A 25,477-nucleotide genomic window follows, 5' to 3' on the forward strand; every position below is an offset into this window, starting at 1 on the left:
CGCCTGCACCGGTGAATCCTGCCCCGTAGGAGTCAGACGGACACCGTCAGCTTAGCGAAGTGAACCAGTTCTCGGCCTTGCCTCACAAGGATCTCGTGGGTACGACCTACAGTTCTGAAGATCATCCTAACCCCAACATTGCCTTTATTTGCCCGGCACCTCGTGTTCTTTTCAAAGTACACGTACGCCGTGAGCCCTGAGCCGCCTACACGAGGACCGAATCAACGTGCCGAACCTCGGACGCTGCTGTGACATTGCATGGCAGTTCTACTTCCATAATAAAATAATAATAAAATAAATTTTACAGCGTTTTCACAGGCATAATTACTTTTTCTCCTGACTGGGCGATGGTGTGGAGTTGCTACGGAAACCATCCTCGTGGCAGCAGTAGACTATGGAAGTTCAGAGCCGACACCACTATTTATTAGCTGTGTGACCCTGGAAAAGTCATTTATCATTGATTCTAGCTATTTCCTCATTTTTAAAAAAGATTTTATTTATTTATTCATGAGAGACACAGAGAGAGAGAGGTAGAGACACAGGCAGAGGGAGAAGCAGACTCCATGCAGGGAGCCGGACGTGGGACTCGATCCCAGGACCCCGGGGTCATGCCCCGGGCTGAAGGCAGGCGCTAAACCGCTGAGCCACCCAGGAATCCCCTCGTTTTTTGTTTTTTTTAAAAAAAAAAAACATGGAGATAGACACTCATTCCTGAAGCGTATTTGTATAGTACGGCACTTCACGGGCTCTGAAGGCTTTAGGTTGGGTTCCTAGCTCCACTGTTGTCCTCGTATCACAGACTAGTTAATCATTCCAATCCACACTTTTCCCATCTGTGAAACAGAAATATTGTTAAGCGCTCTGTTACTGAGCTGTCATGAGGTAATGCAAAAGAATTTAACACAACACCAGTTCCCTACAAAGGTGTTGGTAGATATTATTACTTATAATGTGCTGAGGACGGACAGAGGCTTCATGTTTCCAGTCACGGCCTCTATCCTAAATGGAAGCATAGAATTCGTAACTCACGTAGGAATTAGGTAGACCAAGACGTTACATGGCACCTAGGAAGTCATATCTAATCACAAGACTGGTTTCCTTGCCCTCTTGAGACTCGGCTACGTTTATCCGAGTAACGTTAGGAGAAGTCGTCTCTACTTATTTTTTGAGACACTAACCCTTGCCAAGCGCTAGGCTTGGTGATTTCTATGGTTCTTTCTTTGGATTCGCATATGAGCCCTGCAGATGGACTCTGTGTTTCCTCTATTTCACAGATAAAAAGGTTCAGTGTTGTGAAGCTAATAACCTCCTGAGGTGATGGAGTCATGCTTGAGGGATGGGGGTAAACCCAACGTGTCTCAGTACGAGAGCCAGCGCTGTCTCACACTGCAGTATTGCCAACATATTGCATTTGTCAATCAATTGCTCCCGTTTATTCACACGGTCGATTGAATAATCTCTGATATCTTGTCTGATGCTCTACTCTCCAATGCTATGGAGGGAGAAGGGGAAGAGGAACGGAGTGTGTACACGGGGATGAGGATTAGTACTTACTGAGTTCCTGCTATGTGACAAGCACTGGACCAGACACACATTATCTCCCTTCATCCTTATAGTAGGTGACAACTTAGATACTGATATACCCTCTTTGCATGGGAACGTCAGTACCAGAAATCATTAACGAAGGTACCCAAGGTTCAAATAACCAATCACTAGCTGGTTGCCCGAATTCCCAAGAGCACTTCCACATGCTCTCACGTGTGGATACGTAACCATGTGTACACGGGGTTGGCTGCGTATCGTAACAGACGTCAGGTGCCCCGTGAACCGTAGGTACAAAGTATCGTTGAACCTCAAAGGAAGGAAAGATCACAGAAGGCTGAGAGTAGAGAGGACATCCTGGAGGAGGAAAGGAATGGTGTGAGCTGTAAAGAAAGCCTCAAGGGAACCTACAGAAAGAGGATGGGACAGGGCATGAGAGATTCATTTGGTTTCCAAATGAACTTGGGCGGAGCCCAGCTGCCTAATGGCAGTGGAGGTGTCTCATTATGATTGCACAAAGTCAATAAATCAGCAATAAGTAATTGCCGAATGGCTAGGAGTGTCCTCTCTGTCCTCCAAGTGCTGGATTAGGTCCTGTAGGAATTGGGGTACTTTCAAGACATGTAATTAGTGTACTCTGGCGAAGACTCATTTCTTAAGAATTTCTTGTCATATGTGAAGGAGCTTTAGATATGGAGGGGAGGGTATCACATGGGAAAGGTTGGCCGGCAGGGCCGTGGAAGGCTTCCTAGGGAGGCACCTCTGTGCTGATTATGGCATATCAGGCAGGCACATCCTATCCTGACTCTTGACCCTGCCGGTGTCAGCACTAACACGTTTGTGCAGCTGAGTCACATAACTGAAGTTTACAAGAAAATGCAAAACCTACATCAGGACATTGTGTCTACAGTTTGCATTGAGAACTATTAGCTATCAGAGGAACTGTGTCGACTTTTTGGCCAAATTGGGAAATTCTTTATTCTTTCCCTGTAATAAAACACATAGGAAGTCCTAGTAAGCGATTGTTACCCGGTGCGCAGGGAAAAGAACGCAGAAGAAGGACACAGTTTGACAAAAACCCTCACCTACAGGTCCCTCACGTACCCCGAGCATTTCCCACGTGCAAATACGTCCAGTCACCCAACATCCATCATCTTGTTTAATCTTCATAACCATCTCGTAAAATGGCACTTTTCTCATCTCTTCTTTAGAGATTAAGGAACTGAAGTTTGTGAATATCGGGCAACTTTCCCCAAAATATCAGCTCTCCAAAATTTGGAATCTTGACTTTACCAAGCTCCTAATCTTTCTGTTGTGATGCTCTGAGTACCGACTCTGACCCACCTGCGCATTCGGAACACGAGCAGCAATAAGGCAGACGCGGGTCCTGCCCGAGGGAAACGCGGAGACGAGTGGAAAAAGCGGATATGTGACAGCCTCGTAGTCACAGAATTAAATCTTTAACGATAATAGTGATGAATCTACCAACGAGAAGGACACCCCAGCTAGGAGGACGGGAAAAAAGTGTTCTCTGAGCAAACAAGATTTCACCTCCCATCAAGTCCTTGGGACTCGCAAGCGGGGGTGGCTGGAGTTGCAAGGAGCTGGGGTTCCTGGAGACTGTTCAGCGCAGGGAGCCAGGGGGAGAGGGAGCGGGGGGCACGGGACCTGGAGAACGAGCCGCGCTCTGGGCTTTCCTGGCCAGTCACAGAATTTTGAATTAAGTTCCAAATTTAATCTTGAGCCATTAAAGAGTTTTAATTTCAAGAGTGCTTAAGACAGACTAGGGTGTGCAACCTAAAGGGATGACAATAGCCACCAAGTGAGGCATTAGAGCGATCCAGGGAATCTAGCTACAAGGTTCTCGCACCGCCGCTGGGGGTGAGGCTGCTCAGCTACCCCATGGCTAGTGGGAACCACAAGGTGAGGCACGGACAAATATTTTCTCAGTTGTACATGAAGGACTCAGTTGTGCTTCAGGGATAATCAGTGAGTCTGTGCTGATACCCCTGGTCTCAAAGCAAAACGTTTCTCAAAAATGCTCCACTAATTACAAACATATGTAACTGCTGTTTATTCAACCAACGCCCAGAAGAGGTAAATCCAGGAAGCTGTCAAGCTTGTAAATGAATTTAAATGATGGCATAATTATTGTAGTGACATTTTATCTTTTTAAAGATTTTATTTATTTATTTGAAGAGAGGGAGAACAAGCAGGGGTAGAGACAGAGGCAGAGGCAGAGGGAAAAGCAGACTCCCCATTGAGTGCAGAGCCGGACCCAGGGCTCGATCCCAGGACCCCGGGATCATGACCCGAGACAAAATCAAGAGTGGGACGCTTCACTAAATGAGCCACCCAGGCGCCCCTTTCGTGACATTTTCTTTACCAGGAATTATGAAATCATTTTTTTAAAGTCTTTTAAATAATAGTTTGGCATTTGTTATTGGAGTAGACTCAGTATAACAGGCTCTGTAGATGTAGTGACCTCGAGAACACCGGTGATCATTGTGCTTTTAATCAAGTATTGTAGCTAAATATTGGTGAGCACAGTGTTTGGCTGGACAATAAGACTGAAGGCTCAGGTGGGGGACCAGAGGCCGAGCACCTGAGAAGATGTGTTTGACGGTTCAGAGAATAGGAAGCTTGGTTAGGCAGGTATGCAATTCAGGTCCAATACATGACAGTTATGCATCTGGGGAGAGTCCCTTATGAAAAATTAAGGATCTGGTTAGAAAAGAGTCTCAAGAAAAGAATAAGCACAAGACCGTTAGGATACGCTTCAATACACAGCCATTGGTCAGATGGGGCTGTTAAGCTCCCATACGTGGTCAGTCCTAACCGGGATGTGCTGAGTGTCACAGAATCCTCAGATTTCCAAGACCGGGTAAAAATAAATAAATAAATAAATAAATAAATAAATAAAGGAATGTCTCTCATTAATACTATTGATTACATGTTGAAATGGTAATATTTTGGGTCTATTGGTTTAAATTAACTACAATATAAAAATTAACTTCAAAAAAATAAATAATAAATAAATAATAAAATAAAAAATAAAAATTAACTTCGCCAATCTCTTTACTCATTCAAAAATGTTGTCATAAAAAACTTTATATGATAGGCATAGTTCATATCACATTTCTATCACACAATGCTGGAGTAGAGAAAAAGAGTTAGATTATTATCTCCAAAGAAATCTGGTTATTTGTAGAAAAAAAATTTGAATGATTCCGCATTTATGAGACTTTTTTTAATGTATGGAGAAATTAGAGAGATTGTGTGAGTTATCAGATTGCACTATAATAGATTATAGGATATATAGATTTAAGATTATAAGATTATAATCTTATATATATAAGATTTCTAATAGATAGATTTAAGGATACATTAGACTTGAACAATAGCAGAAAAATGACTATCCAGTAGCAATTTTTTTATTGCATTAGTATGTAATGTAATCTATGACTAGTGGTGGAATTATTCCAATTTTGTACAAAAACAAAACAAGATTGGATTTTCCCATGAGCTCACTCTTACTAAATTTACTATGTAATGGTGTTAAGGAGAATGTCCTCTGAAGCATATTTAAGAGCAAAGAGATACAGTAGAATTATAGCCAAGCCGGGAGAGTAACAAGGTAACGCACTTAACACAGAGCCAACACTCAATGAATACCTAAGAATTCACTATATTAATGACTGACGATATTATTATTCCTCGGTAACTAAGAAATGTTTTCTGGACTTCTAGATTCATCCAGTCATTCGTTTATTCACTCGCCTGGCAAATACCTTAGATGTCGACGGTGATTAGGAGAGGGATGGAATCAAAGCCATGGACCCATTTCCAGGGGGCGTCAGGGAGATTTGTAGGTAAATTTTTAAAAAGGTTTTATTTATTTATTTATTTATTTATTTATTTATTTTTATTTTTATTTTTATTTATTTTTATTTATTTACTTATTTTTATATTTATTTATATTTATTTTTATTTTTTTATTTTTATTTTGTATTTATTCTTATTTATTTATTTATTTATATTTATTTATTTATCTTTATCTTTATTTATATTTATTTATTTATTTTTATTTATTTTTTATTGTTTATTTATTTATTATTTTTATTTATTTATTTATTTTTATGTTTATTTATTTGTTTGTTTGTTTACTTATTTATTTATTTGCAAGAGAGAAGGAGATAGAGCACAAGCGGGGAGGAGAGGGAGAAGCACCTGCCCTTGTCAAAGGCTCCATCCCACCTGGGCTCCTGATGCCGCCTGAAGGCAGATGTCTCGCCAGCCGAGCCCCCAGGTGCCCCACGGAGGTGATTTAGCAGCCATGTAACCCACTAGAACATTAATTCAGAAGAGAAACAGGAGCTCGTATCAAGACCCGCCAACGTCATCTTGCTCCTGGTTCCAACTGCCGTTCCTTTACTCGCACGAGTTGCTGAGACTGTATCTAAAACTGGATTCAGCTTGAACTTCTGGCCAAGTGTTCTGTGTGTGTCTGTGTGCATGTGCATCTCAAAAAGCATTTCCTTTTTTTAGAATTTTTTTTAAAGATTTTATTTATTTATCCATGAGAGACACAGAGAGAGAGGCAGAGACCCAGGCAGAGAGAGAAGCAGGCTCCATGCAGAGAGCTCGACACGGTACTCGATCCCCGGACCCCAGAGCCCCCCAGGGGTCCCTAGAGAAGTGTTTCCGCTGGAACATACGACCTGCAGGAACCCGAACACAAGGTGAGCTGTCGTGAACTCCGCACGTCGGGTAAGCAGCTGGGCAGGAGGCCAACTTGGAGGGTGGGAAGCCACGGCCCCCATCTCCATTCTCCCGGAGCTCTGACCTTGGCCGCCAAATGGTCCTGATCCCGCCGCTCCAGGCCGCTGTCGTCAAGGGCCAGCACCTGTGCTGCGGGGAACAACTTCTCTTTAAAAGAAAGTGATCTTCCCTTTGCACGTCTTGGATCAGGATGAGCGTGCGTTCCCTTAGCGTTGTCCGACCTCCCTCCAAGAACCTTCACTGTCCAGTCACTTAAGACAGAACCTTCCCAGCGCCTTGTGGTCATCTCTGCCTCTCCGGCGGGGGCCGCCTTGTGTTCGAAGGGGGCTGACGGGGCTTCAGTGACCCGGCGAAACAGAACGTGCCCCCCTCCGGTGCGTGATTCCAGAAGCAGCACTGATGCTTATAGGGTCACGAGCGTGGCCAGCTCTGCGTTCTGGGTAAAGAAATTAGAAATGGAACTCACCATGCCTTTCCCAAAGCCAGTGTGTGTGTCCGCGTGTGCACATGTGCACACCGTGCCTGGGCCCTGCTTGGATCTGGGGATGCATAATGATCCGGAGAAGCTACCTGGTGAGCAAGCAACCAGTTCTCTGCTCACGATCGTGCAAAGGCTTTCATTCCAGGGCAAAAATCTGTCTCCAGGGGGTAAGGCTTCCAGAATTTATTTTTCCAAAATTCTCGTTAGCTTCTGTTTTTAACCTGGAGTGGCTTTCAAGGAAGACGGATTCCCCCCTTTGATGCAAAGTCATGGGTCACCAGTAAATAAATAAATAAATAAATAAATAAATAAATAAATAAATAAATAAAATCAGTCTTTGGAGAGAAAGAAGCTAACAAACAAAATAAAGATGAGACGTGATAGCAAATGTATTTTGAATTCGGACATTGGAAGGAAAATAAGAACCATCGCCACAGACAGATGCCGAGGCCGAGTCCACGCTGTCCGTACGCTCCAGCGTGTGCTGTTCGGCCGCCTTGAGGTCTGACCGGGCCGCCCTCACTGACACTTGCCCGGACCACGATACGGCCTCTGGGTCAGGATCCCGAGATACTACGGGGCTTTGGAAAGGCCGCGCCTTCATCTGCATTTTGCCCAAGATCATGTTTCAGCTCTATTATCACCCAATTTTATGGGAGGGGGGCGGGGAGGAGAAAAAAAAACAGTGAAAATGTGGGTTTCTGTGGAGCGGGAGCTGTGCTTCTGTGTTCACAGGCCCAGGAAGAAGTCGGGATGTTTCCTTCTCACTCCTTTCCGGGCCCTGGGTGCGCGGAGGAGAGAATCCGGGAAGCCGGCAATGCAGAGCTCTGGGACTCGGGTGGGCCACGACCCATCGGGGCCCCAGACGCTCGCGCCCGCTCAAGCTGCCTCCACATGGAGCTGCGGCCCCAAACCTACAAGAGCCCCAACCGCGCCGCGCCCCCTGAACCCCCAGGAAATCCGCCAAAGCTGTATTTGACGTGACTTTTGAAGTCAGAAGCCTCTTCTTGAGGACACAGTCGGTCACCCTGAGACCCTGCAGGTGCACGGGAAACCTGAGGCCCACGTGCCCTGCTCTAGTTCCAGGTGGGGTTTGGGCCCAGATGGTCTTCCTTCTCCTCTGGCCTCTGCTTCTACTTTGGGTTGTTTTCCTTTTTATGATTTTATTTATGTATTTGAGGGGGGGGTTGTAGGGTGGGGAGGGGCAGAGGGAGAGGGAGAAAGTCTCGAGCAGACTCCCCGCTGATTGCTGAGCCCGATGTGGGCCTTTATCCCATGACCCTGCGGTCGTGACCTGCGCTGAGTGGGACGCCTTCCCTCTGTGCCCCCCGGGCACCCCTGCTTCTCCTTTGCTTTAAGCAGAGGTTCCCCGGTCCGGGGTTTGGCACCACACGGTCGCTGCCAGAGCCGACGGCAGGCCGAGTCCCTCGGGCACGCGGGTCAGCCTCCCTGGCCACGCGGCTCCTTCTGGATCCGGCCTTGCTGCCTGGGCTTAGCCGCACTCAGGAACCTCCGTCCACGCTGCACGACCGACATCGGTGCTGTGACCCACATGGCGCCATCCGACCCCCCACCCTGCCCGGCGTTGACAGGGCTGATGCTACGGTGCCTGGTCATGTCCAGGGGCCCCTGAGCCTGCTCCCCGACTGTGCGAGGCCCTGCGCCCTCCTGCCAGGGTAGGTGCTCCGTGGGAACGGGCGGGAATCCGTCTGACTGGTTCCGTGGCATGCTGCAGACCACTGTTGCCCAATCTGCAAGCACATCAGGGCACTCGGGGCGTCACCGAGACGCCCTGGGCGGTGCCGCCGCCCCGGGTTTCCTCATTCCCGCGGGCTTCCTGCCTCTCCTCTCTCCAGCCTCTTCTAACTGTCGCTGCAGCCACATCTGGTTCTTCAGCCCGGCGCCACTTGCAAAAGCTTAGAGGTTCCCGAGCCTTAGGGAGTGTTGGGGGGCAGGAGCTGAGCAGGGTAAGCAGGAGCTCGGCCAGGACGGGGAGCGGGCGGGGCGGCTGCGGGCTCTGTGACCTGGGGTGGAGCGGAAACCTCCCCAAGCCTTGGCTTTTGTTTTGCTTTGCTTTTCCATTGCCAAGGCGAGGATGATAGGACCCGCTCCGCGGAGTTTCTTTGAGATTGAAACAACACACCTGCGGCGTTAGGAACCTTCTCCACTCTTGCTCCGTGCCAGCAGACGCTAGCTGTCGCCAGTGTTCAAAACGTTTTAAGTACTACCACATTTGCTGATGTAAAACCGTCTTCAACCAGACATCAATGCGCGGAAAGCTCTTTAAGATCTTCAAGAAGTAAAGCTCAAGATCTCTAGAAGTCAGTCGTCAGTCTGTCACAGTGAAGGCTCTCTGACTTCGTCGGGTCGCCTGATCCTCAGTGGAACCTGGTAAGTTGGTTGGTTAGGTTATTATTCTGGTTTTACCCACAAGGAAACCGAGAGACAGAGCTGCTACGTGAGTTGCCCGGGGTCGGAGCGCCTGCCCATGGCCAGGCTGGAGCTCTGAGCCCATCACGGTGCTGTAACGGTCGCGGTTCAATGTGAGACACCCTCCCCCCAACCCCTCCCGGCCTGGGTGTCCACGAGAGCAATAATCCCGTCCCTGGAAGCCGGGTGTCAGCCCGTCTGCAAGTTGTTCCTCTTCCCTCGGGGGAAGCCAAGGGGAGGGCGGGTACGTGACTGCATTGGCCGCTGGGCCGCGGCTTGGACGCCTGTCCTCAGGCATCCGGCGATTCGCAGGTGAGCAAAGACTCAACAGGCCTGAACCCCTGGGAGTGAAGGAAAACCCAGAGATGAGCCTCGGTCCTAGTGAGCAACGTGGCGAGAGTCGGTTGCGGTGGAGGCTGTGGGAGGAGCAGCCTCGCAGGCTCAGCCTCGGCCCGCGGCACCTGCTCTCCTCCGTGCTCCCCACCTGGTCCTGTGACGTCCAGCCGGGTTTCACCCTATTTTCATTTCTCAGTCAACGTTGATGTCTGAAAACTAATCTGTGATCGTTCAATGTCTTCTGTCAGGCATCCCCACGATGTGGCTGTTTTTTATGACGACCTGTTGTTTGACCTCCAGAACTCTAAATGCTGGCGGCTTCTTCAATCTGGAAAACGAAGCGAATCCTGAAGTGTGGATGAATATTGTAAGTCATCATGCAAAGTCCCAAAGGACATCGCGTAAGGCAGGTTCGTGGTCTCGTGAGAGCAGGGAAGAAATCTCAGATGAGGGACCAGACACACCGTGGGCGACGCTTGCCCGGCTCTGAGAGTCAAGCCAGGAACAGCCTCCCGTTTGGCCAAATAAGCGACGCCTCCCAGTAACAAAAAGCGAAACAGAAGGGGTGGGCGGCTTCAGAGCTTAAACGCGTTAAGAATCTGTATTTTTAAGCCCTTGGGATGACATGTATGACTGCCTTCTACCAAACGGAAAGGGGTCTCGGGAATGCGCGTGACCACGCAGCTTTGCCAGAAGGCTAGGTCGACCCCGCCCGCGGCCCCTGACCCCAGACCTGCCCACAGCAGACAGCGGAGAATGTTCTGCTGATGCCGTGCCAGGGGTTTACGTAGCGAACCGACGGCACAGTTTCCGGGGCCACAGGTTTCAGATCAGTCACCCCAGGAGGTGCGCGCGGCCCGGGTGCCGACCTGGGGAGGCGGCACTGAGCTCATGTCTGTGTTTCCCCTGGGCAGAGCGAGATCATCACCTACAACGGCTACCCCAGCGAGGAGTATGAGGTCACCACGCAGGACGGGTACATCCTCAGCATCAACAGGATCCCGCACGGTCGGGCGGAGGCCGGGAGTGCAGGTAGGCTTGTCCTCTGCGAGAAGGACCGGGGGAGGGGGGCGTGGGCCAGCGGGCTGGTCCTCACACGGTGAGCAGGTCCGGTTCTCCTCTCCGGAGCCAGGCAAGAACCCGACTCCGAGGGGCGGGGCAGGTCCTGCTGATGGTGAGCAGGCCCAGGGCTCGGGGTGCGGAGGCCCAGGCGGGGCTCACGTTGCTCCCGTGCCTCACCGACTCCTCACGCGAGTGTCCCCGCCTCCCGGAGCATGCACAGCCCCACTTGGCGGGGACTAGCCGGCCACCTGGCGTCTCCTGCACCTGCTCACACAGCAGGCCTCCCCCTGCAGGATGCAACACGTCACATTCAACGGCCTTGACGTGTCTGCGACTTTTCGGGGAAGAACCCTGCTACACTCGCCTACGTTTTCATCTGAGGGACGCAGGTTTGGGGGCAGGAACGAGCGTGGTGTCAGTAAGGCCTGGGTTCTGGGAGGAAGAGATAGCCGTGCAAACGCAGAGGAACTGCTGCTTATTTAGGGACACGTAACTGCCACACATGGGGTGAGGGAGCGAGACCAGCAGGCAGAGGAGCTGGGACGGCCGGGCGGCGCATCCCGCGCCCCGACCGCCGCACTGGCCCATGTGCAGGCAGCCGAATCTGCTGTTTGACGGGAAGAAACAGGATTTGATCCCGGAGTTTCAGGGAAAAAACTGAGAGTGGGATGGAGGTCGGGGCAGCCGAGGAAGCACGAGACGCCCGGGTGACGCTAGCAGGTCGGGTCCCCGTGCAGGCCCCACACGGCAACGCGCTTACACGGCCCGTGTTCGCTGTTTATCAGAAATTCAGATGAACAGGGCATCCGCGTCTTCGGTTACTCTCGGTCTCCATTTCACCTGTGTGGGACTTTGTCTCCCTTGAGAAATCTGGCGACACGGGGCGGGCGGGGGGGGGGGGGGCAGGTGGCTGCTGGGAACCCAGAAGGAGGGAGTTTTTCCAGGAAAGGTTTTACTTAAGGAGGGAGAGTTGTGGGGAGGCTCGGAATTAAGGCCCATCCCATGTATTAAGCAGATTATTCTAAGAGCTTTACACTGATTCACGTCAGGGACCCTCTCAGCGTCCCCAGGACGTCGGTGTCTTGCCGGGGATGGACCGGGGCTCTGTAACGGGCTTGGGGCCACATGCCTAGCAAGCGATGGAATCAGGATTCAAACCCAGCCTGGCTCCAGAGCCCGTCCCTTACGCCCCAAATTATGGTGCCTTTTTGGAAACGTGCGCCCTGGTTCTCCTCGCCTCCCTCAATCCCCTCTCCCGTGGGAATAGGGACCCCCGACAGTCGTCACGGGGATGCTGAACGGATCCTGGGGTTCCAAGGTGTCCCATGGGCAGAGGCCGGGGCCTGGGCCGGATGCTCGGCCTGCAGAACGAGTCCGTCCTTGTCCACTTGCTCGCCCTTCCTCCTGCCGGGAAGGGGCGCGGGATTCGGTCGGACGCGATGGTCCCCGTGTCTCTGTGAGCAGACCCCGGACAGACGCAAAGGCGAGTGCTACTCCTAGTACCCGCTTCAGGCTTGAGTCCTGCCCTGCGCCTTGGAACGGGGCGGCCCTGGGAGGTTCCTAGTGGCCGTGAAGCACTGTTGCTGCGTCCATTCAGCGGGGATCCTTCAAGGAGCAGCTCCGGGACACAGGAACCCTGAGGCCGTAGCAGGGCCCTGCGCGCCAAGACACCTGAGCCGCCTGCCCTCCCCCCTGTCCGCCTCCTTCCAGGTCCCCGGCCCGTTGTCTACCTGCAGCACGCCTTGTTTGCCGACAACGCCTCCTGGCTTGAGAATTATGCCAACGGCAGCCTTGGGTTCCTTCTCGCAGACGCGGGTTATGACGTCTGGATGGGAAACAGTCGGGGGAACACTTGGTCGAGGAGACACAGAACGCTCTCAGCGACCGAGGAAAAATTCTGGGCCTTCAGGTAAACTGAATCTAAGACGCATCACGGGGAAAGTTGGAGACCGTTCCTTGGCATGCATGACGCCAACGGTACCTCTCACCTCGGGAGTCACCTGGGTCCTTGCGGTTTCTACGAGGAGCTCCGAGCAGAGGCATAGCGGGAGGTCTGATTTCTCCGACCCTCCCACCAGCGGGTACATCGCGGTAACAGGGTGATTTTAACACCCGGTTCACCCCGGTAGGATGTGTGGGCACGTCCTGGGGGGTGGTTCTGGGGATTCCGTGACCGGGCGTGCACCCGTTAGCCAACGTGTGCTGAGCGTGTCCGCCGGGCGAGCACTCGAGCGTGAGCGAGGTACCCGGCCTTGCGAGGCCTGCATTCATCCTGCTGCTGCCGCGAGTCTCCTCCTGGCCAGCCGGTCAGCATGCCGGCCCGGGTTTTATTAGGAGAAGCCCCGGTGGAGACGGTATCGGACGCTGTTTTCAGGGCAACTCCAGCATGAGGCCTTTAAAACCTCACTCACGGGCCACAGAGAACCATCTTCTCACATGCTACCTGCTTCTTTTTTTTATTTTTAAGGTTTTATTTATTTACTTGACAGAGGATGAGAGACGGGGTGCATGAGCACAAGCACCCAGAGCAACAGGCCGAAGGGGAGGGAGACGGAGAGGGAGAAGCAGGCTCCCGGCTGAGCAGGGACCCTCGCCATGCAGGGCCCCATCCCAGGACCTGGGGCCGGGACCCCATTCACAGGCAGACTGTTAACGGGGCCACCCAGGCGCCCGCTGCTGCTCCTGCTGCTGCTAGTGAACACGGGGTCATGGAGGGCAGGCCTCCCTCCGGCCCCTGCCCCCCGCAAGGCTAAGGCCCTGTTTGCAAGCCTGCACCGGCACATTCCTGCCACACTGAGGGGGCACCCGGCTCCCACTGACAGGCTGGGGACTAAGGGGCGGTTAGGGCCAGAGCTTTCAGGCAGCGGCAAACATCAGGGACTAGTTGGTGCCACTGGCCTTCGGCCAGAGCTCGGGGCTTGTTTACTATAAGGCATCACGAGGATGCGCTCACACTCGGGCACGTCAGCCCACGGATTTCCTCGCACGTTCTTGTAACAAGGCACCAGCACGGGGGGCCCGGCCCTACTAAACAGCACGCGGGTCTTTCTGTTGTCCTGCATGCTGCCGGCCGAGCTGCTGCTGTGCGGCCTGGTGCACATGGGACAGATCTTGACAGCGGAGGAGGCATCGGTGACAGGTGCACCCGCTGCGGCGCCTGCCGTTGGTCCCCACGGCTGCCCTGCCCTGGCGCAGGCTTCGTTAGAAACAAGCAAACTGGAGCTCAGGGCATTCGCTAATCTGCCACGAGTTCCTCAGCTGCAGCGGGTCACGATGGCTGAGTGCGAAATAGCCTGAAGATCTTGAGGTGGCCCGTGGGGGGTTGAGGAGAAGGGGGCAAGGCAGATGGGGACGGGCAGGGGGAGAAGGGAAGGAGGGGGCGGGACTGGCCTTGAGGCCGTGCACGTGCCCGGAAATCAGTCCTGTCGCCTTCCAGCCTGTACATCACTGGGTGAATAATGAGGTGCACAGCAGTGACGGCTGCGGAACCCTGCAGGCAAGAAATAAAGTGAGCACGTGCGCGAGTCCTGACCTCGGGCACCAGGGTGTCCAAGCCCCCGTTTTATTTTGCAGTTTTGACGAGATGGCCAGATACGACCTCCCAGGAATAATAGACTTCATCGTAAACAAAACGGGGCAGCAGAAGCTGTACTTCATCGGACACTCCCTGGGCACCACGATAGGTATGTGCACAGAGGGCAGTGTCTTGCGAGGGACGGAGCCTCGCGGCGGGTCGCACTCAGACGGCAGCAGAGTCGCCGCCACGTAGTCTGCTCTCAGTTTCCCCATCCTGGGCGGGACACGTTGTCCTGTGGCCCTATGGGGTGGTGTCCTCGGATTCAAGGCGGCATGTAGGCCAAGTCGCTCCTCCATTTCCGGTCACAGCAGTGTGTTGGCCCCACCATGTGATCTCCACGTGCCCCAGATCCAAAGAAGTGTTCCCAGAGAGTGAGTTTCTAGGCCCCCCGCGCTGAGCTGGGAAGGTGCGGCCTCGTGACGTGAAATACCCCCGGAGAGTGATGAGTCCCTTCCTGCGAAACCGCGCAAGAGTCTGCAAAAAGTGGACAGCATTGTCATGGCAGAGTCCCTACAGCCATTGTCATTGATGGCAGACGTGCATTTATCAGCACTTGACAGCGACAGGCTGTTTCCACGTGGAACAGGCAGTGAGCGTCGCAGGACATAAGCCGCAAAGGACATCAAAGATCTAGAGGGAGACAGACAGACAGAAGTGTGCCGCGGACAGGCAGCCACTCTCCTACCCTGGCCAACAGGCCCTGCACCGACGGAGCGTCAGCGCAATTCTGCAGCACCTTCCACCCCTGGAGGAGGAAACAGACACGAAGCACTGATGGAAGGCCGTCGGCGTCACCGCTCAGGGCGGGTGCTGGGCCCGCGGCCGGGCAGGGATGGCCTGAGCGGCCCGAGAGGTGTGGGCAGGACGCCCATGGGCTCCCACCCGGTCTGCAGAGAACAGGACGCACCCGAGCAGCCTTGCTCCACACCGCTTGGGCCTGCGAGCATCCAGAGAGCTTCCTCTGCGCCCTGGGCAGAGCAACGTCTGTTACGTGGGCAGGACCCTCTGTGGGCAAGACATCAGCAGCCCAGACTCCCGCTGCCCACCAGTCCGCGTGGGCACGGAAGGGCTCGGGTCTACACGCCTCCAAAGCTATCCTAGGAGAAGTCCACTAGCAGCTGCGCGGCCCTCAACACCCTCAGTTTGCTTTCTGGCCACAATGGTTTCAGTGGTTCTACGAGAACGTCAGAGAAAAGTCTGCTATGGCGGCATGCACACCCCATGCACACCCCGGTGTACACCCCTGTGCACATGCACACCCCCACACACACACCCAGGCACACAGCCATGAACACTCCCATGCACACCCCCCATGCATGCCCCTCTGCACACCCCTGTGCACACCCCCATGCTCACCCCCGTGCATGTGCACTCCCCACACACACCTCCATGCACACTGCCATGAACACTCCCATGCACACCGCCATGCACACCCCCATGCACACCCCCATGCACACCCCCGTGCACACCCCTGTGCACACCCCCATGCACACCCCCTGTGCACACACCCATGCACACACCCCCACACACCCCCATGCATACCCCTATGCATACCCCCATGCATACCCTCATGCATACCCCTGTGCATACCCCCATGCACACACCCCCTGTGCACACCCCCATGCACACACCCCCATGCACACCCCCTGTGCACACCCTCATGCATACCCCTGTGCACACCCCCATGCACACACCCCCATGCACACCCCCCTGCACACACCCCCATGCACACCCCCTGTACACACCCACGCACACCCCATGCACACCCCCACGCATACCCCTGTGCACACACACACACCCCCACGCATACCCCTGTGCACACCCACACACACCCCCATGCATACCCCTGTGCACACCCACACACACCCTCGTGCACGCACACGCCTCCACACACACCCCTGTACACCCTCGTGCACACACATGCACATACGCACACAGTGGGGGGGCCCAGGAAGGCCTCTCAGGGAACCCAAATACAGAGATGCCCCAGGTGCTTTCCCCTGCAGCGCGCTGGTCTCCACCCCCATCCTCACAGGGCAGGAGGTGCGTGCTCTGCTGTTGCTGACAGGTGAGAGCGAGTGCAGGCAGCCTTGGCAGGACCAGCGAGGGAGGAGGGACACCAGCGGAGACTCTGGAGGGGGGCAAGCACCCCGTGCAGCCCCGAGAGGAATGGCATCCCCTGCACTGTGAGGAAAATCAGTGGGGAGTAACTGGATGAGGCTGCACGAAGAGCTGATGGGTGCACCTCCGGGAGCCGATGGTTCGCTCCTGGGAGCTCTGTGCCGGTGCTGCGGGTGCCCTTACGTGGGGGGAGGCTCCCCAGGGCTCCGGTGGCAGCCCCGCCGCAGGCCCTCCCTCCCCCGGCAACTTCATTGTCCAGAATTCAAGAAAAAATGGACGCTTTGAGAGCAAGGAGGAAGGAAGGCAAGTTGTCGTTGCAGGGCAATGCAGAAGCAGGCCCCAGGTCACCCGCGGGGTCGCAGCAACAGGACAAGACGTCACAGCACAGCCCCCTTTGGTCGGAGGGACGCTGCCTCGGTATTTCGGATTTTTACGAGATCGTCTTGTCTCCTGTTCTCTTAGGGTTTGTGGCCTTTTCCAGCATGCCTGAGCTGGCACGGAGAATCAGAATGAATTTTGCCCTGGGTCCCGTGGTCTCATTCAAATACCCCACGGGCATTTTTACCAGTTTTTTTCTACTTCCGAATTCCATAATCAAGGTAGGCTCCTCATTTTCGCCAAAACCTATCTGAGGATCCCATTCTGGGTTGTCGACCCTTGTTATTTTAAGACTGATCACACAGTGAACGTAGGAAAGTAGGAAATTCACATGAAATCTGTAGAAACCAGACTCTGTGACTGCGTGCTGTGTGCGTGTGCGTCCGTGTGCGCGTGCGTGTCTGTACCCAAGTGCATGGCCACAAGTCCCGTAAACACATCATTATCCTCAGCTGTGAATGGACCCGAGCATCTAGCGGGTGCTGAGCTGGTGCTGGGTCAGTGCAAAGTCTCCTCACAGGTTACCTGGCTTCCTTCTCGATCCCCCGGGTGGGTCGGTTGGTTACAATGCCCAAGGGGAAGCACAATTTCCAAGCTCCGTGTGGTCCCGGAGGTCTCGGACTCCGATGTCAGATAAGCCCGAATAACAGGGCCTCCCACCGGGGAGCTTGCTTTAGTTTCCAGAGACCTACACGCCTTCCAGCTCGATTATCCATCCAAGTATCGACCGGTTATTTTCCAAGGGTCGAAAAAGTAGTTTGGTGGCTGATTGACCCATCGAAAGTTTTTTTTTTGTTTGTTTCTTTGCTTTATGTTTCTCTAACAATGCCATTGCCACAACACACATGGTATTTTGGCCAAAATTGCCCCTTAAACTTGTCGGCTAAAATGGATTTGGGCTAAAATGAAGTCAAGGAGACCGATAAAGGTTTCACAGTGATTCGTATATAAAAGGAGGCCCTGCACTGAGGGGGGCACTTGACAGGATGAGCACTGGGTGTTATTCTATAGGTTGGCAAATTGAACACCAATAAAAAATAAATTTATATAAATAAATAAATAAATAAATAAATAAATAAATAAATAAAACGAGGCCTGGTTTAGGGTGACATGACGGGAATGGGAAGAAACACCATCTGAGAGCTGACGCCAGGGTGGCTTTCCGTGGAGCCTGATGGTGGGTTTCAGCAATTCTGTGCCGTTTACTGCAAGCTTAGTGGGGCAGGCTCCCTTCTGTGTGGCTGATAGTCCTGTCGCAAAGCGTGTTGACATCAGCTGGTTTGGGACACTCTCCACATTGGAGCAGAGTCGAGCAGACAAATTAGTGACATTAAATCCTGGGTTGGACACATCTACCTCCAAGTGCATCATTTTGCATACGTACTGCTTTGCAGGCGGAGGTGGGGGCTGAGGCTTCTCTCGGTTTCACGGTCCCTGACCTCCGATTTCCCGCCTCCCTGAGCCCCAGTCCCCGACCCCTGCCACCACCTCAGGTCTGGGGCCCCTGAAGCTCCAGTCCTCCCAGCAGAGACCCCACCCAAGCCCTGTAAGTCTGCACCGTGCCGCCTCCCGTGACATCCAGCGTTTTCCGTCTGGGGTCCCAACCTTCAGGATGCCATGCTCCGCGCTCTGGCTTGAGAGCTGGCTCTGGTGGGACGCGGCTGAAACGATGGTGTTTCCAGGAAAACCCCGCTCTCCCTTCCTAGTCAAGGCGGTGTTTGGCCTTAACGGGGAAATTGCTCTGGTTTTCTGGCCAATGAATGAGAAATCAGAAACATAGGGAGTTACTGATTGCACGTGATGGGGGAGCTTCACCGTGGAGAGTGGACTTGAGTCCAAGATCCTTAGGGCAGGGCCGTCTCTTCCAAATCGTGCTTGTTGATCTTCCCTGGATAGAGACGCCTTCCTAGCTAGTATCTCCCCCCCTTCCCCGGGGACTTGTCTCCTTGACGGAAACAGCAAAGACAAATGCAAGTAGATGTCCAAGGACCCTCACTCCTGGCAGGGCAGGGAATGTCAACGGGTCCGAAAACAGCTCTTGAGATGCTAATTATTGTTTATTTTTACAGAGATTTTTCGGTACCAAAGGTTTCTTTCTAAAGACGGGGAAGGTACCTTCCATCAGAATCTGCAACAATAAAATATTGTGGGTGATTTGTAGTGAATTTATGTCCTTATGGGCCGGATCCAACAAGAAGAACATGAATACGGTATGTATGATGGTGATGGGAGCATCTGAGGCTTTAAGAGGTTCCAGCTTTCCTTCGACTCACTTTGATGCAGCTGTTACGCCGTGTAAACAAATGCGGTGTAGACACGCACGCTGTGCGTAGGTCGGGAATTCAATGGACCGTGACTGTGAAGGGCGGGTTGGTGGCTTCATCCTGCCACCCTTTGTCATAGGTGGGGAAGCCGATGTCCCTGCATGGGTGGGACTTCCATACGTTCACTCTCGGCCACCATTACGAGGGTCAATTGGATTTTACCACCAGCCTAGTGCATTAAAAAAAAAAAAATCCTAGAAAAGAAAAAAAGTGCAGACAAGCGTTGCACATATTTCCCACGGCCTCATGCGCTGGGGGGGACTTTGGCCTCTGATAAAACGCCTCACTTACCCTGGAAAGCAGGAGGCAGGATGCAGTGGAGACAGACACTTCCCCACAAAAGAGGAGCAGGTGGGTTCATCAAGTCTCTGTCTCCCGTGGGGGGACTTCCGGGCGCAGGACGCGGGGTCTGCACCTGCTGAGCATTTCCCGGGCGGCCCACTCGGCCCCAGATCCGCTTCTTCAAAAGCGGATCCTTTTAGCGGCTCCCTTGATCGCTTTTGCGCCACGGGAACCGAGGACGTGTCGCTTTTCTTCCGCAAGATCGTGTCTTATCCTCGAGAAAGCCGGACGCGGGATGATCTTGGGGATGTTCGTTTAGCAGGCGAAAGTACGGAACGCGCAGGTGTCAGATCCCTGGGCCAAGGTGCCAAAGCTGGTCACTGACAGGGTCCTGTCCTGACATAGCGGGGTTGCCCCACGGGTCGGGGACGGACGGCGTGCATCAGCTCCCCACACGCCGGCCACACCTGCTCTCAGCCAGCCCGTTCGTTGCCCACATTCCGGCGCCTGGTGTGAATTGTGACTCACCTGGGGGCCTTTGCCTTGTCGTGTCCCGACCCCCAGCATTGGCCGCTGCACCTTCGCTCAGTCGCTCTCTGCTTCCCGCTCTGGGTAGCTGCTGCTATGCCGCGTCTTCTTTCCCTTCAGAGCCGAATGGACGTGTACATGTCCCACGCGCCCACCGGATCGTCAATACAGAACATACTGCATATAAAACAGGTAGGGTCCTCGCCACAGGAGAGGCCGCTGATGTCAGCACCTCCAAACAGAGGGAGTCAGCAGCCCCACCCTCGGAGGCTGCGAGGCGGCTTCTAGGGTGTCTTTGTCACCATCTCTGGTTTGGTTTCCCCAAATTTTAAGGGAAAGGAGAAGGGATGGTGCAGACCAGGCAGGAGACATAGGTGAGCCCTCCGTTAAGGTCGGAGCTTGTCAAACAGACCCCGAGCTGAAGCAAGAGGTGACCCGGGAAGGCATCAGATGGAAACTTCCCCAGAGAGCATCATCCTGCGCCTGAGGCCCCCTGAGGGGGTCTTGGTTTTCCGTTAGCTGCTCCTCCAAACCAAGGGAGATGCCCCCCACCGCCCGCTGGCCACGTGCGTCTGGTGGTAAAAGTGGATGCATGTCCCTCTGCTGATCCAGGGGCTCCGCTGCACGGTGGTTGTCTAAGATCTGCTGGTAGCAACTGATTCTTATTCTGATGATTTTTGCAAAAAAAAAAAAAAACATGTATTTCAGCTTTATGGATCTGATGAATTCAGAGCTTACGACTGGGGAAGTGAAGCTGAGAACATGCATCACTACAATCAGGTGAGCTGGGGATTTTGAGACATTATAATAAGGAATTATTGGAGAGTGGGGGGCACCTGGGGGGCTCCGGGGTTGAGCGTCTGCCCTCGGCTCAGGGCGTGACCCCGGGGTCCGGGGATCGAGTCCCGCGTCAGGCTCCCGGCATGGAGCCTGCTTCTCCCTCTGCCTGGGTCTCTGCCTCTCTCTGTGTGTCTCTCGTGAATAAATAAATAAAATCTTTTTTAAAAAATAAATTATTGGACAGTGAAAAGAATCCTACCTGTAATTGGTGGCATTCTCATTGATCGATAGAGCTTTTTAAAAAATGACTAATTTAAATATGCACTCATTGTAAAAAAGAAAAATCTAAAAATAAGTAGAATAGAAACAAAAGAAGCATATCCTAAGGGACGTGAATAATTTATAATCCCTCCACCCAAAGCACACTGGATGTATCAATATTTTACTGCATTTATTCCAATCTTCTCAGTGTGGCTGCTTTCACACAATTTTTTTTTTATTTTTTTTTCCGCACAATTTTTAATCTTGCTTCTTCGCTTACAGTTACGGCAGGACCCAGCCATGCTACTGAGCTGGGTTTTAGCATGCTTTTGTTGACTGTGTAATAATGAAAATTGTTTTATGAAAATCTATTAAAAATGTACAGAGAAAATGAATATCCAGTTCTTGGCACCAACAGAAAAAAAATAGGCTCCCATGAAAATTAAAGGAATATTATGCACCCATGAAAAGTCGAGCTTTCAGCATCTTTTCTCCGCTCTGATTTTTCACACCAGGATTTGTAGACTCCGCCTCCTGGGCCTGGGATTAATCCTGTTGCCACCATTTTTTCCCTTGAAGTCAGGAGCTGGGCTTCTCAATATGAACTGAACACATTAAATTCATCTTTTCCATTGTTTTCCCAGGCGGGTACATTGTTTTCCCAGGTGGGTACATGAGGTCAATTGACCCCAAATGTGGGTCAATTAAGTTGTTTCTGAGCATCAAATCAGCCAACCAGACCCGTCGATTTCTCACGAAGGGACTGAATTGTTAGACAAATAACTCTTCCAGCCCTTGAGACGACCGAGAGAACCAGGGATATTATTATCCTTTTTTACACTTACGGTACGATTTACATACAATAAAATGCCCTGATTTTCCAAATCGATGAGTTTCAAGAAAGACGGTGTTCGCGTGATGGTGCCACCGCTGGGACAGGGCCGTTGTCAGCCCCCGACAGGGTCCCCTGCCCCGCACACCGGGCTGTTCACGGACACACGTGTCCGCAAGCGCTCAGCTCGGGGCCAGGAGGAGAAAGGGAGAGAACAGCAGGCGCAGCAAGGCCTGTTGGAGGGTTGCCGTCGGGAAGTGGAGGAGGCCGTCGCTTCAGGAGGCGCGCACCCCCCTCAGGCCGACCTGGGCCCGCTTCCCGACGCTTCCCGGCCCTTCCGTCCACGAGAGAGCGAGGCAAAGCATCCCACGCACCCTTGGACCCGGGCGGTCGGCGTGTCCCCTGGCTCCGTGGAGGGAAGGACGGAGGTGCCTGGGTGCCCAGGTCCCCGCCGACCCTGCTCCGAGCAGGACTCGGTCGCCGGAAGCCGCTCTCCCTGATCTCCGTGATCTCCATGCTCTCCTGGCCCCACGAGCCCCGAGGGGCAGCCTGGGCTGGGGCCGGGCCCTCCTCACCTGGCTGCAGACCTGGCACACCCAGGACCCTCGCCTGCTGCGTGGCTGACATTCCCCACATCCCTTCACGCGGTCCAAGAGCCCCCGGCCCGTCTCCTTCCTTCCTCTCCCAGAAAACGGAGGCCCGCGACTGTTCCGGTGTGCCTGCCCCCCCCCGCCGTCCTACCCCCCCCCACCCCTGCTGCTGCTTCTGAAACACGGGCACCTGCCGTCACCCTGCGAGTCTATCACGCGTCCCTCGTCACCCACCCTCTGCCTTTGATCAGCGTTCCTGATGCGTGCGGGGCCAGGCGAGCGTCCCCACCTCCTGGGGGCCCCACACTGGGCCCCGGGGCTTCCTCTTTCCGCTGCAACTGCTTATGTGAGTCGCCGAACCCAGGGCCTGGCTCTCACCTGCAGGTGTTTGCCCTGGGGGTCCCAACCCTCCCAGATCCCAACCCTCCACGTGGGGTGGCCATCCGCGTCCCCAACCCAGACGTCCCCTTCTGGACGGCCTCCCTCGCCCCCGCCCCGCCGGCACGCGCTGCTTTCTGCTAATTGTCAGCCCGCCTCTGACACATCTCCCTTGGAGGTCGTAAGCCACCCGATGTCCGACGGCGTCAATAGTCCCTTCTCCGGGCCACCGCCATGCCCGTCTACCTTGTCCAGGGTCCGCCTCCAGCTGGCCCTTCCTCCCTCCGGCGTCCCGGGCTCACAGCCCCGCAGTCATCCCAAGACTGAGCTCTGAGAAAGACCCTGCCCCCTGCCCCTGGCTTCTGAAGGATGTCCAAGCACCTGGGCCTGGGGTGTGGACCTTGCCTGTCTCCAATCCTAGATCGACGCCGTCTGGCTCAGAGTTCCTTCCCTGGGTTCCCGGGACGCCCTGCCTTCCCGAGCGTGCTGTTCATGCCTTTGCCACCTGCCGGGAAGCCCTCCCACTGCATCCCTATCCGGCAAAGTCCCAAGGTCCCTCAAGGGTCATTTCGAGCGACTCCTCTCACACGAGCCAGAAGTCGCTTCTTCTTAGCCCACCTCCCGTGGTTTGGGGGCAGCGTCCTGTGGCCCTTGACGCACGCTGCTTTGTAGGCGAGTGTTTGTCAATCGCCCCCTTGAAGATAGGGACCATTGAAGGCGCTCTTTCTCCTTCCCTCGGGGCTCACCCGCGGCCTCCCCGGCTGCGTGGGGAGCCTTCTCTCACGGACGCTCCTTCTCTCTCCCGTAGAGCCGTCCCCCGCTCTACGACCTGAGTGCCATGAAGGTGCCTACTGCCATATGGGCCGGTGGCAATGACGTCCTTGTGACCCTCCAGGATGTGGCCAGGACAATCCCCCAAATCAGGAACCTTCGGTACTTCGACCTCTTGCCCGACTGGAACCACTTCGACTTCATCTGGGGCCTGGATGCGCCGCGACGAGTCTACAGTAAGATCATAGAGCTGATGCAGTCGGACTCCTGACGCGGCGCACCTGCTTCTCGGCTACAAGTCGCCGGCGAGCCTATGGAGGCCCCAGGAAGGGGCTGGTCAGCTGTGAGGTCTTCTCCTCACGGCCACGGAGGCTCCTTATCCGCGGCCCAACCAGGAATTGTCTCAACAGGGCTGCTCTTCATCCAAGAAAAGTGCCCCCAGAACCTCCGGGTCTCCTCCCCGCAGTCGGGGCCGATTTTTTGCCTCCGTGAATATACGCCTGGAAGATGAGTTAAAAGGGGCCTTCTTCTTCTTTCTTTTTTTTAATAAATTTATTTTTTATTGGTGTTCAATTAGCCAACATACAGAATAACACCCAGTGCTCATCCCGTCAAGTGCCCCCCTCAGTGCCTGTCACCCAGTCACCCCCACCCCCCACCCTCCTCCCCTTCCACCACCCCTAGTTCGTTTCCCAGAGTTAGGAGTCTCTCATGTTCTGTCTCCCTTTCTGATATTTCCCACTCATTTTTTCTCCTTTCAAAAAGGGCCTTTTTCTTCCCTAATTAGGAATATTCTTACAAGGCAAGACTTTGTAGCGGCAGCCGTGCGGGACTATCCTGTGGGTGGCTGCGGTCACACGGCTAGCCTGAGGGTCACGACGGCATGAGCAAGCGCTGGCCCACGTCAGCCGCGCAAGGAAAACGCACGCTGGAGAACTTCACTGAGTTTCCGTATTCCGGAAATGCCAGGAAAAAAAAAAAACAGAGAGAGAGAAAATTGGGACTGTTAGGGAGCCTGTGATCATTCTTCAGTTACAACACCCGGGATGTAATTCTCTCGTTTTGCTCTAAAGATAAGTTACTCTGATTGCCCACCGTGTCTTCATTGTCGAAGTGGAACCCACACCCAGGCTCGCGCCCCAGCCGACACTTAAAGCAGCTCCCAGAAAGCCTGTTTCAGAAGCAGCAAGGAAGGCACCAGGAATAGTCCAAGCCTCGCCCCATCTCATGCCCTCAACGAGGCCAGACCCCGACCCCCGGGCTCAGTACAGACCTCCCAGCACGGCGCCCCATGTCCGTCCCGGACTCGCGAGTGCTGCCAACTTGCAAACCTTCTTTACCTTCTCTATAGACACAACAGGTGCATCCTTCTTTAATGGAGAATGTTCGTGATCCTCAAGGAATCATCAGGAAGTGATACACGCACGTACCTCCCACAGCTAATCCTAAACAGGGAGAATCTAAACCAGCTCCCGAATATTTGCATGGAGGACGAGGGTCTTTTGGATGTCAAACACCGCACTACCATTCTTCAATAGATAATCCATATTTCATCATGTTTTGTTTTCTTTTGTTTTGTTTTAACCTCAGTTTTAGTCTTTAAAAGGAAGGACAGGGATCCCTGGGTGGCGCAGCGGTTTAGCACCTGCCTTTGGCCCAGGGCGTGATCCTGGAGACCCGGGATCGAATCCCACGTCGGGCTCCCGGTGCATGGAGCCTGCTTCTGTCTCTGCCTCTCTCTGTCTCTCTCTGTCTCTCTCTGTGACTATCATGAATAAATAAAAAAATTTAAAAAAAAAAAAAAAAAAGGAAGGACAGGGCACCCGGGTGGCTCAATGGTTGAGCATCTGCCTTCGGCTCAGGTCGTGATCCCAGGATCCAGAATCGAGTCCCGCGTCGGGCTCCTGAGAAGAACCTGCTTCTCCCTCTGCCTGTATCTCTGCTTCTCTCTCTCCGTCTCTCATGAATAAATAAATAATTATTTAAAAAGAAAAAAGGAAAGACAGTTTTAAAACACTGAAG

The 25,477-nt window shown here is 53.5% G+C and overlaps 1 protein-coding gene across 1 annotated transcript; it reads left to right on the forward strand.

The window, feature by feature from the left end:
* Positions 1-7,558: 7,558 nt before the first annotated feature.
* On the forward strand, positions 7,559-23,726 carry LIPN (lipase family member N). The gene is made up of 12 exons (XM_041729274.1): positions 7,559-7,785; positions 8,302-8,481; positions 9,465-9,547; positions 9,820-9,938; positions 10,486-10,603; positions 12,344-12,542; positions 14,207-14,316; positions 16,794-16,930; positions 18,779-18,919; positions 19,964-20,035; positions 20,552-20,623; positions 23,493-23,726. Exons 1-12 carry the CDS (start codon positions 7,559-7,561, stop codon positions 23,724-23,726), a joined length of 1,692 nt encoding a protein of 563 aa, XP_041585208.1.
* The last annotated feature ends 1,751 nt before the right edge of the window (positions 23,727-25,477 follow it).

Source organism: Vulpes lagopus, chromosome 14, assembly GCF_018345385.1.
Source record: "Vulpes lagopus strain Blue_001 chromosome 14, ASM1834538v1, whole genome shotgun sequence".
In the NCBI taxonomy this organism is placed as follows: domain Eukaryota; kingdom Metazoa; phylum Chordata; class Mammalia; order Carnivora; family Canidae; genus Vulpes; species Vulpes lagopus.